We start from the raw sequence: 15,883 nt of genomic DNA, 5'->3' as shown, positions 1-15,883 counted from the left end.
AAATTAGAATACTTGCAGATACTTCAATACAATAAAAAAACAGTGGTAATGACGGATATGTTATTAGAATCTAATTTCTGTGATATATATTAAGGTTATTTGTTTTGAAATGAACTGTACGTATTAAGAAATTTTTGAAATAGAATAATATTTTCCTCTTGCTGAAAATCTCCAAATCACTTCTGGAACATTTTCAATGATTCCTTAGCCGTAGTTCTATTGGAAACACAAAATTTCATAGTTAATATCGCCCAGACCAATTTTTTGCATTGTAAACAAACAGGTAACAAACACAAACTGTTTAAGATTTGACGTTCAAACTTCATGAACATCCAAATAGATTGTACCAATTTAGAAAAAAAAAATGGTTGATTCACGCGCACTGTCCGGGTTAAATTTGATCAGACCATACGTCTAACATCGACCTTCTTCCAAGCACATAGCTTTGGTTATCATTGTTATCCAGTTACACCCTGTATTAGACAATATCTGTTTCTTAAAAAAATATATATATATTTTTGTTACCAAATCACAAATTGATAATAGGATGTTGGTCGATGTTATTTTTAGCATAAACATTTTTGAGTTTATCTTTGTTTTAATGTAGTCTCCATGCAAGAAACTTATCACAAAAGTTGAAATATATGAAATCAGTATCCAACGTCTCTGCATAGTCAGCATCGCTTTTTGTAATTGATAAGTAAAATTCATATACATATAAGTTTGAATAGTTGACTTTTGTGCGTGCCCGTTTTTAGTTAAAATGTAAGTAGGTACTGTTTTTTCGAAAAAAAAAATAAAAAGTTTTTATTTTTATTTTTTAGATAGTAATAAACAATTTTTCATATAAGCGTCAAGTTTAGGGTATCAACGACATTACCTACTCCTGAAATTTGTTTTCGAACGAAAACAATCATTAACACTTTCAAATAAATAAAACCATCATGAAGAACTGTTGTGTCTACATTTTTTTGTTGCCTATAATTATAAAAAACCGTTAGACAATTGAGATTCATTTAGAATTTCAGATTTGTAGATCTAAAGATGTTCAATATTCTTATTAGCCTTACAAAATAATATTGAGTAACATTATTGACCTGCGGTAAGTGACCTTGAAATATATTTATGTTATATATGTGTTACACAATATTTTTTTCAATTCATGAAGTCAACATGATTAAATATTTTTATACATATTCTGTGGAAAAAGTCTTCGGAATAGAAACTCATATAATAGTAAATAGATAGTTAAGGTGACAATAGAATAGAATAGAAAATAGAATTATTGGAATATGGAAAACAAAAATTACATGAACTTGTATTTCCTCTAACCAAAAATAAAATACCAGAAGATAGACATACTGGCATAAACACAAAGAATTATAGGAGACTACTAAAACGACCTTCAGAAATGTCAACTGCAAATAAAAATACACCCTCTACCGCAAAAAACTGGGAAACAAACATACACCTTCATATATTTCAAAAATGTCTTTAATATAATACTTACAAAGCATTTGGTAAACGAACTAGGAAGATAGGATAGCCGAAAAAAATCATAGAACAGAATAGAGCAATGTTAGAAATAAAAAATTTGCATAAAAGTATATTAATAAAACGATTAGTAAAACACCTTACGTAAAACACAAAAGAGAAAAGTTATCTTAAGATATTGGAGTGATAAATAACAAGAATAAATATTATGGGACCAAATACTACAAGATGCAAAATTAATAAAGAAATAAATTAACTGAAAAGAAATAAAAACTTAAGATGTATAAAAGCACCAATGTTATAAAAGGCAGGGCATTTAATAAGACGAAAAACAACACTTTCTATGGAAACACATTTTTTTTTATTAATGTGTCAGATTTGCCAATCGACTCATTTCCAAATCATATATTGAAATGGTTTGCACTGACCCGTACAAGCTTTGAAATTCTGCACCAATTTCTCTAATAGTCAATAGTCAATAGCCTGTTTTAACGAACACGTTTTCAAATTTTCGTTTGTTTTTGAACTCGATGAAGACATATCGACAATTCCTCGTCTTAACTGACTCGTTTCTACTTCTAAATCGCTGATATTACTTGTAAACAGTCAAACTTACAAAGACTATAAGATAAATTTTAACAGTTTGTAAACTTTGGCACTTTTTAAAACTTGAAACAAAACTGCAAACACGATCTCACTAATACGGATATAATAACTAAAAGAGAAGCTAAAACAAATCAAACTTGTCACCGCTTTTAGCAACACAGGAGGGTATGAGACAACCTTCATGCAGGTGATATAAATATTTCTGTTGCTAATTTGTCTTGATTTTAGGTCTCTTATGAAAATTAATTTTTCTAAACAGGTAAAAGTTGATGTTTCGACTGATTTCGGTGTATGCAAGAAATTAATTAGTCTTTTTTCAAATCTAAGTTCTACCATTTTACAAATCAGTTAAGGTTAAGAAGTATCGTACTCTTTTTGAACTGTTTCTATAAGATGAAATTAAAATATTAGCTAAATGATAGAATTTTGAGCTTCTAACGCGATTAGTGATATTAACAGTGATAGTGGTATGAGAACTTTGTTTCAGTTGTATCCGTCACGATGTGACGTAATTTGGCTCTCACTATGTGGCGAAGAACGACGAATTTTGCCAAAAATTGTGAATAGGATAATAAGAAATATATTTGATGGTTTATTAAAATCATTGCAGCTTTGGAACGATGAAATGGCCAAAAACAATAAATATTTTTTGAAGAAATATCGGTGTCACACCATTTAATATAAATTCATTCTTCAATTAATCGTCCTATCACTTTCTTTCATTGAATTTTAGCTAGTCATATCAAGTAATGCGATAGATTCATGCGTGAAAAAAGTATTTTTAACATTTCCTATAAGGCATCGAAGAAACTAGTTGTAATCTGTGTGGCATTTATATTCCAATGTTTCAAATAACTAGGACAATACTTGAAGTTTGGCTGGAAACTTTTGCAAATCTCATTTAAAAATTTGTCAAACCATACACCAATGTCCAGTACTATTCATTCGCAAAATCGTTCTTAAATCCCTTCTAATCGAATATTTTTGGTGCCTCGCCAAAAAAATTTCTTGAAAAATAGTCTCGTGTGAAAGCAAGTTACACTTGATTAAATTTAGGAATAGATTATTATATTCACGCCATTGAAAATATTGTAGCGAATTTATTTTAAAGATACGAGTAGTTTTATTTTCACATTAGTTTGATCACAACTATATTTCTTATTTACATTCCAATCACTTTCACCTACTTTCAACAATACGCGACACTGTTAGTGACTCATTGCAGGTGTTTTTATATTAATGTGAAATTGTATCTAAACATCTTCTGATGCCAGTGTACCCCAGCTACTCTATGTTTCGAGTTTTTCTCCACATTTTGGACTCTATAATTCTAGTAATATGTGAATTATTAAAACCGGATGGTACCCATATGAAATTCTCTAGAACAAAAAGCCTAATTAAATCGAATATATTGTACAAACTGGATAATCAATTTTCAAACGAAATTTTATTTGGTTTAAATAATAATGAAATAATTCCATAATTTTGAATTAAAATAGTTGTCACAAATTTAAATGTTTTCTATCACAATTGGAGTGACTGAATTAAAAATTGCTTTATAAAAAAATTTTAAGACTCAAGTTATATTTCAATTTTTGTTATAGGACCATGATGTGAAAGTGGACATCAGCCTGGTGCCGCCATGAAGCGGTCCTATCCTTTCCTCGTATTCCTGGCCACGGTGATGGCTACAGCAACATCAGCGGCCGTTCCCAAACAAATAGTCAAAACATTTTCGGATCCGAAAGTGCAAGCTTTTAATCATCTTGTTATTGATAAAAATACTGGACGCGTGTACATAGGAGCCGTGAACCGTCTTTACCAACTTTCCCCCGATCTTGATTCAGTTATCACCGAAGTAACAGGTCCTAAATTGGATTCAGATGATTGCTCAGTCCTAGAATGTAATACTGCGATCAACAAAAAACTCACAGACAACGTTAACAAAGCTTTGGTGATTGATTACACCACATCTAGATTAATATCTTGTGGAAGTCTTTCTCAAGGTATTTGCTCCGTTAGGCCTCTACAAAACATATCTGAAAGTAGCATAGAAGTAAGAGAAGCTGTTGTGGCAAACAATGCAACTGCTTCTACTGTGGCATTTATTGCCCCAGGTCCTCCAAATCCTCCAGTATCACAAGTAATGTATGTTGGAGTGACTTTTACCTTAGGATCGCCGTATCGGTCCGAAGTGCCAGCGGTGAGCAGTCGATCCTTAGATAAAGACAAAATGTTTTCAATAGCTCAAACGGCCGTAACGACGGGTACTAGAATGTTCGTTAATTCTTTAGCTAGGGAACGATATCCAATTACGTATGTATATGGCTTCTCCTCCGAAGGGTTTAGTTATTTCTTGACAACGCAAATGAAACATACTACTTCTAGCCAATTCATCAGTAAACTAGTGAGAGTGTGCCACGATGATGAAAATTACTATTCTTATACAGAAATACCCATGGACTGCATTAGTGAAGCACAAGGGGGTAGAAAATATAATCTAGTACAGGCTGCATATGTTGGTAAAGCGGGTTCCGATCTTGCCTCAGATTTGGGTATAACAGCACAAGATGATGTACTGTTTGCGGTGTTTAGTGAAAGTGATCCAGTGATTGCCAATAAACCTTCTGATCTTTCGGCACTCTGCGTTTATTCACTAAAGTCGATTCGACGAAAATTCATGCAAAATATCAAGACGTGTTTCAGTGGAAAAGGACAACGAGGCCTTGATTTCATATCTCCAAGTCATCAATGTGTACTAACGGTAAGCGAATAACATTTTTAATTTTATTTATTACAGATCTTCTAAACTACTGATTGATAATAAGACAGAAGAATCTGATAATCGATTTCACATTTTTATGAATTGTATAACAGTTTGTCCAAATGTGCAGATATATAACGGAAATTTACAAGATGAATCGCGTACCGTTAAATTAGCGTATTCTTTTAATGAAATATTACATTAATCAACATTTTGCAAAGTAACAGTGGAATCGTCATTATGTATTGCTTCAATTGCATCAGTCAACAATCTCTTCAGAAGTTTCAGTTACACAATCAGTAATCGTTTGATTTTGATGTACACATCAAATAAATTGATGGACGCATCAAATAAATTGGAGTCTTTATCGTATAGTAAGCAGGTAGTTAAACCGATACTCGATCTATTAAATTGATTCTTTTTTATCAAGGTAACGAGATAAATAAAAGAGAAATAACTATTCAAGTGTTCACAATTATAGGTTAAAATTATTCTTAAAATTAAATAAGGTAACGATATTTACCAACTGGTTTTCCAAGTGACAAAGACACAATTTGATTATGGAATAATGGAATAACAAGGTGAAGTTAACATAAAATTTGAATTAATGTCCTTTAAAGAAGTCCGTTGGGTATCAATATCAAGCTTCTTCAAGAATGGTGTCAAATAGTGACTCTTTTATTCCCAAAAATTCTCTCGTGGTGCTAAATCTGGTGAATAAAAAGGGTAGGAACGTACAGAAAGAATTTTATCATATAAATACTGGATATGAAAGCGACTTCGAGCGCAGCAGATAAAATTATGGACTTTACTGTCAGACAAGTGTGTCGTTCACAAATATATCCTTATATCTTGAAAACACTCGGAATGTATTTGCATTTAGTTACCAAAAATGTGAACGTTAAATCACTGCTAAAGCTTCCCATTCATTTTGTCGGACAATGTTACTATAGGCAACTTTACAGTAAACAATATGATAAAAATCAGTCTGCTGATTGTCACAAATTCAACAATCATAAAATTGACATGAGCTTGTCGGACAAACCCGAGTACCTAAAAGGTTTTGTCAGACAACAATTTTCTCGTATTTACTATGAAAAAATATTTGATTTAACCTAAACAGTTACTAAAATTGCAGCTTGCTGGTAATAATTGTTTTAAAGTAATTACATCGTTTCATTTCTTTGCTCTTCGCATATAAGTTTTGGAAGAATATTTTTAACGTTGTCATTAACACACAGTAACACATCACTCTATAAGTCATGTGACTAACTAAGAAAAATACGTTTTTTGCCAAAAATCCATTTTATTCCTCAATGTTATCTCCTTCGAAACAATACAATCATTCCAACACTCCTCTAACTTATCGATGCCGTGCTTGTAGAAGGATAGACTATAGAAAATAGACTTCATTTTCAGCAATTGCTTCTTCATTTGACCTGAATTTTTTATAAACGAGAATTTTTTTGAGGTCAACGAATACTCAGTAGTCACTGGGGGCCAGATCTTGGAAGCAATTCCAAGGGTAATTCGTTCAATTTAACCATCGACTTGTGAATCGGTGCATGGTCTTTGTAACAGTGTTTTTTTCTGCGACACATCGGCAGCAGTCCACTCAGATTATGATCGATTTCGGAGTGAGTTTCATCCATTGTCACACATCGACGCAAAAAATCTGATTTATTACGTGTAAAAATATGCAAAACACTAATCTGAATCATCAACACTTTGAAAAAAGCTTTCTCATGGTGAAATGCTCATGCATAATTGTATACACACTGCCTTCTTATATCTTTACGGCCTCAGCTATCTCACGCAATTTCAATTTACGATTAGATATAACCAATTTGTGGACTTATTGGATGTTTTCTGGAGTAACTACCTAATTGGACGACCAGAACGTTTCATCGGTGTCTGTACGACCATATTTAAATTCAGCAAACCAATAACAAATGGTTCTTTTCGATGGAGTAGAGTCCGTATAACAATTTTGAAGCCATTGCTGAGCTTGTACAGTATTTTTGCATCAAGAAGTAATAATAAATTAACACTCAAATTGTTTTGAATCCATTGTTTTGAAAATAACAAAGGTAGCTTCACTTAAATGGCTGTCATTTTTATCTGACTAATCGATATGCCATGAAATTTTACACATAGGGTTCATAAACATCATATGGATGCAATTTCTGCACACCATTAGAGACATTTTATGCGCTTATTTCAGGAGTTTACTATCCATTGTCATGCTTGCTTCAATATTCTCCACATAGTTCTTATTTGGGCTATTATCAAATTGAAAAGTTGGGACCCTGTATAATTTCCGTTGCGGTATCAAATTAGAATTAATTAATATTTGGATAGATGTATCTAATATTTGAGTAGTTTTATTTTGGATCATTTCCCTATTAATGTATAATAAGATTTTTTTACTCTGTTAAACGCTTTGAAGTTTACAGTTGTTCCCGTTGGAACAAACTATACTCGCACAATCAATGAAAACGATGACTAAAATTTGACGCACTTTCAGTATTTATTATCAATATATATATATATATATATATATATATATATATATATATATATATATATCACATTTGAATATATATTATATTGCTTTTAGTTACTATAATGGGGATTAAGAGGTCTTATCACCTTATATCAAAAACATACTTGAGATAAAAACTCGGGGAGTGTCAATGACATGAAATGAATCGGAACGGGCTTAAGAGAATTGACTATTGAAGATCAGCAATTCCTAATACCACCATAAAAGATATTAAATTCACTAGTAGTTTCTTGTAATTAAAATTGTAAATTGGTACATCTCTCTTTAAAATGCTTTGTAAAATCACAGCCCATAAAGGTGAATTAAAATAGAGGTATAATGCAAAAATACGGTGGATGCATATTTATAATAGCAATTACTCACTTATAAGTTTGAACCCGTTTCAGCTTGCATTTGGCTATCATAGCTGCTTTAGCGAGATCGTGGTTTTTAAACAACACATTAACGTTTAGTTTAGTTCCAAGTTGAAAGTAGTGCCAAAGTGCTTTCTTAGGGGAATATCAAATTCTACAAGGGCGTACTGGAACTGGGTTACAAGTTGCTTTTGATTCGCGAACTTTAAACCGCCAAAAGTCTTCCTTGCCTCTTCCCATACTAAAGAGAAAAAAATTGATACGACTCCAGACATTGAGACGAAAGAGCAGATGGAAGTCATTCGTAAGATGCCTTCTAGAAATGTTGAATTTCATGAATTTCACGTTGGGATAAGTGCATTGTTGCCAAGGGTGATATTTGAAATTAAAGTTATGTGTTATTTTCTTAGCTTGTTTTAAGTGAAATCTTGTTTATCATAAATATGAAGTCGGTAAATAGTTGAATCTCACATTATTATAAAGTGATTCAATCAAATTAGACTTTTAATTTATACCAAAAAGTTGTTTTTAATTGTTCTTGAATGTTTTAATACTGACAAAAAGAAAAAGATTCAGTATTAGGTTAATAAAATGTTTTTACATATTTATAAAAATCTTGCTTTTACTCACTTACTTCAAAGACTATTCGTTCAGATGGTTTGATAAAAATTGACAAAATCGCTATCTTCATATATTTTTTTGTATATTCTTTTTGTTGAAACTGTAAAGATAAAACGTTGTTAGCGTGTGTGATTCAAATTGCAAGAACTGGCAAGTTTGTATCTTTATTGAGTGAGAAATACTGTTATTTCCACGTCTACTATTTAGTAATTAATCGTTTATATTTCAAAAGAGGGACGAAATATCGAGGATATGCATTTGAATAACTTTATACTCGTATGATTAATAATTAGTTTTGAAAATCAAATTGATTAGGCTGATGACTTGATTTTGCATGATTTTATTGACTTCCAACAAGATGGATCTCCACCAGTAATCCTTTAATAGTTACTTCGATTGCCGAGCAATGTTTATTTATTTTATATTAGTACTATTAATCTAACTGCTATAAAATTTTAATGGGATATAAATATTTATAGCAGAATAAAGGAGTTCAATAATAAAATGCACTCAGATTGATTAATTGTTCAATCGGTTTAAACTTAATGTTCGTTTGCCTTCTGGGAGTACCGTTATTCTTTTATTTAGTTGATATCTATGCATTTGGAATGCTTGAGTATACATATAAACTATATAATTGAGTGGTAGACTATATATGTATGTCTGGGATTAAGAAATATTTTTTCTTTTTTTCCAAATTCATCATATTTTGCCTAGATCTTATACTTTATTTTTTTTACTTATTTCTGTACTTAATTATTTCTATCAGATAAAGTATTAATGCTTTTTATAGAACCAATTTTCTTAGTATCATAAACCTGAAAAGGTTAACTCACAATTTCTATCAATATGGCATCATTCGAAAATACAAGAATTGTTGTGGAACAATTTGTTTGAGACTCGTAATTTATTCGACGTCTAACATGCATGCGATATGGGTCGCCAGTACCAGCGCTATGACTATCATTTCCCTTTTCGTCATTGTGTTAGATTTCTGAGGGGTGATCATACTGGTACAAATTACAAATGACTAAAAAGTTTGTGATATTCATACTGAACACACTGTTTTCACCACCACTACACCAACATTTACAACTTAGTTCACTGACTCTGTTATTTTGAGTGTTAGTGTAGTGGTAGTGTAAACAGTGTGTTCAGTGAAAATACAACAAATATGGAGAAAATAATTCATAAATACCAGATTTATTCATACACATACTACCTCATATTTGTATGTTTACTCACATATACAATACTTTTCATTCTCGTCATTATATAATTAGACTATAAAGGGCGGCCATATTATTTTGTGTCACCATTTCCATTAGTTCTGTTTGCTGAGATAGAAAATATTGTAAAAATAATAAGAAAAATACGTTTCACAACAAAACTTACACCGAAGGGAGTAATCAGATTTTTCAACCTCAATATATTTTATAAAAATCGGATCCATCTGCAGCTTTAGAAAGTTTTCATAACTAGTTCAAAATTTTCTTTCAGATTCTCATTGTTTTTCCACATAGCTTCTGTTCACGGGAAATGTATATCTACTATAAAAACATTTTCGATTTCAACATGGATTTCAATAGATATAAGATTCTACCATTCATTAATTACAGACTCCTTAGGGATGCCCATACATTTTTATGTAACGCTTACTTCTCATTGGTCCTGGAATTCTATGCGAATTCAATTCTCTACAGATTTCTTTCCTTTGTAGTTTGCGGATTAAAGCAAAGTCGCTAAATGTAAGTTTCATTCTTTTTGCTTACAAGAAATAAAAATGGCAAACTATCTTCGTGTAAATGTATATTAAGTTGCGGCAGCTTTTTTAGGAGGGAGCGCCCAGACTAGTACCATAATTTTTTACTATTTAATTGCTAATTTATTACCCAAAAAATGACTATTCGTGCCGGACTAGCTCATCCCCTAGCGGTCTTAAGCTGCGGCATCCCGAAAACGCTATCTCGGAGACGAAAATATTTACGGACGCGCGCTCTTCGGGGTAATTTATTGCTAATTAATGGCTGAAAGATGGCGTGTGTCCCGAATCCCGAAAACTACCCCCAAGCGCCGGACTAGCTCATCCTCTAGCGGTCTTAAGCTATGGCAGCCCGGAAACGCTATCTCGGCGACGAAAATAGTTACGGACGCGCGCTCTTCGGGGTAATTTATTGCTAATTAATTGCTGAAAGATGGCATGGGTCCCGGATCCCGAAAACCATCCCCATGATTCGATCTCGACAACCCCTTGGCGGTGTTAAAATAGGCCCTCTAGTCGTTGAATTAACGCATTAACGTGTGATTTTTCATAAGGGCCTTACATTCACCGAAAATACAATGTGTTCAAATGTATTTTTACTACTCAGCGCATGATTCTAAGAAAACTACGAAACCGATTTTGACGTGCGAGTAATTATTTTTTTTTATTCAACTAATGCAATCAAAATAAATATTTACCTCTTGGTAAATATTCGTAGTCATTACACTCATACTTACTATACTTTATAGTTTGCTAGCCTACAAATTCCATTTATGAAATTTGTCCTGGACTTGTTAGATAATGGTTTGAACGCTCGATCATATACAATGAGAGCACAAGTTCTCAGTTACATAATACCTCCAGAACCGTCGAAAATGGAAAGTAAGACCAACTTGAATATTATAAAATGTCAAAGAGAAATTGTGTGGATGGTCTTAGTGAATATGAAGGTAGTACTAAAGAAAGTAGTAAAGACGAAGGAAGTAGAAATGATAAAAGTGTCGACGAAGACATGAACAGAAATAAACATGATGAAAACAAGCCTTCATTTTTTGGCAGCATTTTAAAAAAAACCAAGTGCTTGAATAACAAATGTTCATACAAAAAAACTAATAGGATGATAACTTAGAATTAAAAGATGATGATTTGAAAAATTCTCATGAAAATACATTTATATTAGATTTCTGCGAGATTCCGCCCAGTAAATGTCCAAATTGTTTTGGAAAAACTAAAATCTGGATAGATAAAATAGGTAAATAATTATTTATATTTCTGTGGCTTTCCGGCATAACGGCAAAAAGTTGTAATTATTTGATTGTAGGTGAGATAGTGATATTTAGCATTTTTAACGAAGAGGAGCAAAACATTCAATTCCTATTGAAGGATTTTCACAAGAAAATCAAAAATCCTTTAAACGAGACTGAGTCGCTATATCTCACTGGAGTGGTCAGATACATTGATCCATCGGGTCCTCCACGAGTATTAAGAAAATCAAATGATGCACTTATTGATCATGATGAGGATGAACCACTTGGACATTACATTAGTTACTCCTATCGCAGATGAAATGGATGTTGTATGGCAGCCGACGATAATGAGAAAAACCAGAAGACAAAATATTGTAACGACTCCTATAAAGTAGTACCAAAATTCATTATGTATGCTAAACGAAGAGATGAAGTAAAATAAAGTTGTCGATGTTCTGTTGTTGACTAATGTAATGTCAGCGCTTTCTTGTCAGAACATTTTTAATTCATTTCGCTTGTCCCTATTATCGTAATTAATGATGACATTTGTGGTTACAATATTACCAAAGCCTCGTTCAAACGATAAATTCCTTTATTTACAAATTGATCGTAATTACACTATACTAAACTATACACACAAAAGTGTATAGTTTTCCATGGTACAAATCGAAAATATAACTGCCAAGAATAAACCGGATCTTGAAGTGGCTTAGCTGTTATAGGTTTTTTTGGTCACAATCTTCAGCCCGCAGACCATCTAGCCAGCATATACCGTTTATCCGACTTTGCGGGTACAATAGCTCAGTAATTTTTAAACGTACGCTCGTAAAAAATAGAAAAACAACAAGTTAAAAGAAATTTAATTGTATTTTTCACAAACATCAATTTTTTTAATGAAAAATTATTATTTACCGCGTATATTAATAAACTAAAAATTACAACGTTACTTCGACGACGAGACGGCGCATTTCGTGATTATTGACACAAAAAAGGCAATTTTCTGACTACAACGTAGTCTTAAAAATGCCATCTTTTAGCAATTAATTAGCAATAAATTATCCCGAAGAGTGCGCGTCCGTAACTATTTACGTCGCCGAGATATCGTTTCCGGGCTGCCGTAGCTTAAGACCGCTAGGGGGTGGTTTAGATTTTTCAATATAACAACGACCGGTATATTTATAATATTAAATTTGAAAAATGAGGATATCATTATATTCGTTTTAAATGAATTAAATCACTTCAATAGATAGACAATGCTGTAAAGTTAAACCGAATGAAATACCTCAATACAACAACAAACGGTTGTAAAACTCCAGTCAATTACTTTCATCACATGACGGGTGCCAAACACATCATCTATGGATTTATTTTTTTACTGGATAATGTGCTGCTCAAATTCTTATTAACGGTGTGTATTTAGGGTAATCGGTAGTTCATGTAACTTAATCCATTTTAAATCTTTTCTATCTATTTGATTATCTTAACTTCATAAAACACTTGTTTGTAGATCAAGTGAACATAAGAAGTTTTTAAAGAAATTACATGATTTTTCATAAATCAAATAAGAGAGAAATTGATGACACGCAGCAACACACAACAATCTCGTACTTTCAAGTGCAATGATTGGCATTTGTTGTTTTTATACCCTAGATAATCTTTTGATCAGTTCAGCACGAACTTCGCTATGGCGCTACGAATTAACGTAGTTTGTGCAAATAAACTCGATTGATATTATTTCATTATTTATTATGATTTTAAAAATATCCTAAATAGAAATAGAATACTAAGAATGAACAAGGGTGTTGGATTAGGGGCAACGTGACAACATTTAATGACATTTTTCCAAATAGTCTTTTAACTTAACAATAGTCAGCACAACCCTCGAACAATATTACACTCTACAGTAAGTGTCATTAGGCAAAAAAACATGTTAGGTCTGAATTACTAGTATAAATTGAAAAGTGAGGTTTTCACACTTTTACATAGACCCTTACATAAACAATAGTAGATGTACAAATTTTTTATCCTTTATTCTTTTTTAAGAATTCTTTATATTTATTCATACAATAAACTTGACAACTCTGCTGAAATAACTTAAAACTAGATCATTCGCATTGCTACATATTATGCATCTGTTTCTCTTTTCATTTTCTCAGAGATCACTACTATCCCATTCCGGTTGTACTGTGAACCTCTCGTTGTGGATCAAGTTCAATGAGTAGTTAAATTGAAATGTGTTCGGATTTTTCACAGAATGTGGATTGTAATACCATTGTTCTTAGCTCTGACAAGGGTTAACACTGACAAATCGATAAAAACACAAAGGACCTAGTAGAGACAAATGTTACAAATATGTATAGAAGATAAAATAGGAGATGAATGGAGTGCAAAATGTGAATTAACCGGTTCGAAGCGAAAAATGTACATGGGGTAGAATTTTACTTATTACAGTCTAACTTCTATTTTGAAATTAGAAAATTGTTTAGTTGTGTTGTAGAATTCAAAAAAATAGTACCAATAAATGATCTCGATTCAATTTAAAAGTACGATATGTGAAAGGTTTTACTCGGTTGAATACCATAAGCATTGTTTTCGAGCAAGTTCTTCACGAATTTTGAATTCCAGGCGAGATTATTAAAGCCAATAAAAGTCGATATATAATGATAAATTTACCAAAATATTCTATAAAAAATATTTACAGCAATAATTTCGAGTTGTACGTTAACATAATGCGATTCAATCATTATTTTGTTATAGTTGCGGGAACTTAAGGAATGTTAATAAGTCACAACTGTTGAAGTAAACATTATTATAAATAATTTTTAGAATATTTGGTTCAAACTTAAAATTCTTTAACGATTTAAACCAAAAAAACATCTTATTTGACCTTTTAACGCTAAGTGCGGAGGTGTACTTGTCCTGTAAAGCTGAAAAAACACCATTGAAAATTTTTCTTGGGTTCTAAAACAAGTTTTTTAATTGATCGTTGGTTTGTCTGTTCATTGAGGAATGTTTGTTTCAATGGTAGCTCTCCATTTTATCTATTGCGTTTCATTAGTTTAGTTTTTAAATGCACCTATTTTATTTCCATTTATAAACTTTCAATGACTTTCTCTAGAACGAATCATATTTATTTACGGTAAATGGTTTTTATAGTTTTAGAAACTTTGTTATTCCACAAAACGTAGATGTTTTTAAATTTAATAAATTTATTGTGCTGGTATACTTATATATATATATATATATATATATATATATATATATATATATATATATATATGTATATGTATATAATTTATTAGATCAGTTTTATAGCATTAGTAAACTTCAAAATTTTGAAAATCGAAAATCATTTCCAATAGCACTTTCTTATACCAATATCAACTTTTTCTTTTCATCAGTGAATAAAACAAGTTTTAGAGTTTGATGTGGCCCTCCAATTTTGATACAGCATTGTGTCAGCCATCTCAAAATCCACTACAATTTCCTGTAGCTCAAATTTCATTTTTAGTTTGGTATAGAGACTTAGATTTCGTTAAGATCACTTCATATGTCACTTCCTTCTCGGATTTTAATAAGCCGAACGAAGCGAAATATAATAACCATATATAAAATCTACACACACTTATGTTATTTTTTGATTTATCATAATAAATAACGTTTTTAAAAAATATTTGATGTTTCAGCTCAATTTTGGACTTTAATATAGCAATGAAATATCAAAAAATCATTTATGTAACCATTACAAGCCGTTGCTATACTTTCCCGACTTATTAGTGTAAATCCATGTTGTATTGTCTACAACATCTACAATTGTCTATAAATCTATAGATTGAAATTTCAGAATAATTTTTAATATAAAACCTTATTCGCTATACAACAGTAGTTGTGTCAATGAAAACGAATAAGTATTAGAGGTAATTAAAAATTATAATTATAATTAATTGTATGGTAATTATTGTTTATCGCTGACTTGAACTTGAACTAAAATCCGTACCGTTTCCATATATTCCAATTTCATTGCTATCCTGCCATGGCCTGCTCGGCTGCCTGATTTGTCACTCATTGATAAGCTACCACACCGTATCCATAAAGTTTGTCAAAGTAAGCTGAAGATAAATCAAAAAATCGTTTGGTGCAAGGACCATCGTCGTACTTAAAAGTGCATGTATATTACTAAGAGCCTAATTCAATTGAACCAAGAATTCATATTATTTATTATAGAATTCATAAAAAGAAAGAGTTGGTGGAAAAAAGTTGTAGATTAACATTGAAAACTACAGTTCTTCGCCCACACATACCGAACTACATGATGACTACAGAACCGATAATTGGGCTTAAATAGTTCTGTCTGTAACGCGTTTCCATTAGTTCATGCGCGTATATATTTTCCACTGTCGTAACTTCATTCGATTTATATGAATTATAAATATGTCCACAATAAATCTTCTGATATTTCCATCTTAGTAT

General features: G+C 31.6%; 1 protein-coding gene across 8 annotated transcripts in view; it reads left to right on the top strand.

Moving 5' to 3' along the window:
- The window catches only part of LOC130901278 (plexin-A4), a 267,727-nt gene that overhangs the window by 169,049 nt on the left and 82,795 nt on the right, over positions 1–15,883 (top strand). For 5 of the 8 annotated variants that reach the window (XM_057812546.1, XM_057812565.1, XM_057812512.1 and 2 more), the window contains one exon: positions 3,705–4,864. In XM_057812546.1, the coding sequence (XP_057668529.1) occupies positions 3,743–4,864 (1,122 nt within the window). In that variant the 5' untranslated portion in view covers positions 3,705–3,742. Of the gene's footprint in view, positions 1–520; positions 766–824; positions 1,103–3,704; positions 4,865–15,883 lie in introns of those variants that run through there. The other 3 variants (XM_057812521.1, XM_057812539.1, XM_057812556.1) reach the window with 3 other exon arrangements.

This window comes from Diorhabda carinulata, chromosome 1 (genome assembly GCF_026250575.1).
Source record: "Diorhabda carinulata isolate Delta chromosome 1, icDioCari1.1, whole genome shotgun sequence".
Lineage (NCBI taxonomy): Eukaryota > Metazoa > Arthropoda > Insecta > Coleoptera > Chrysomelidae > Diorhabda > Diorhabda carinulata.
Note: the sequence above shows the minus strand (reverse complement) of the source record. Positions and strands in the feature narration are given on the sequence as shown.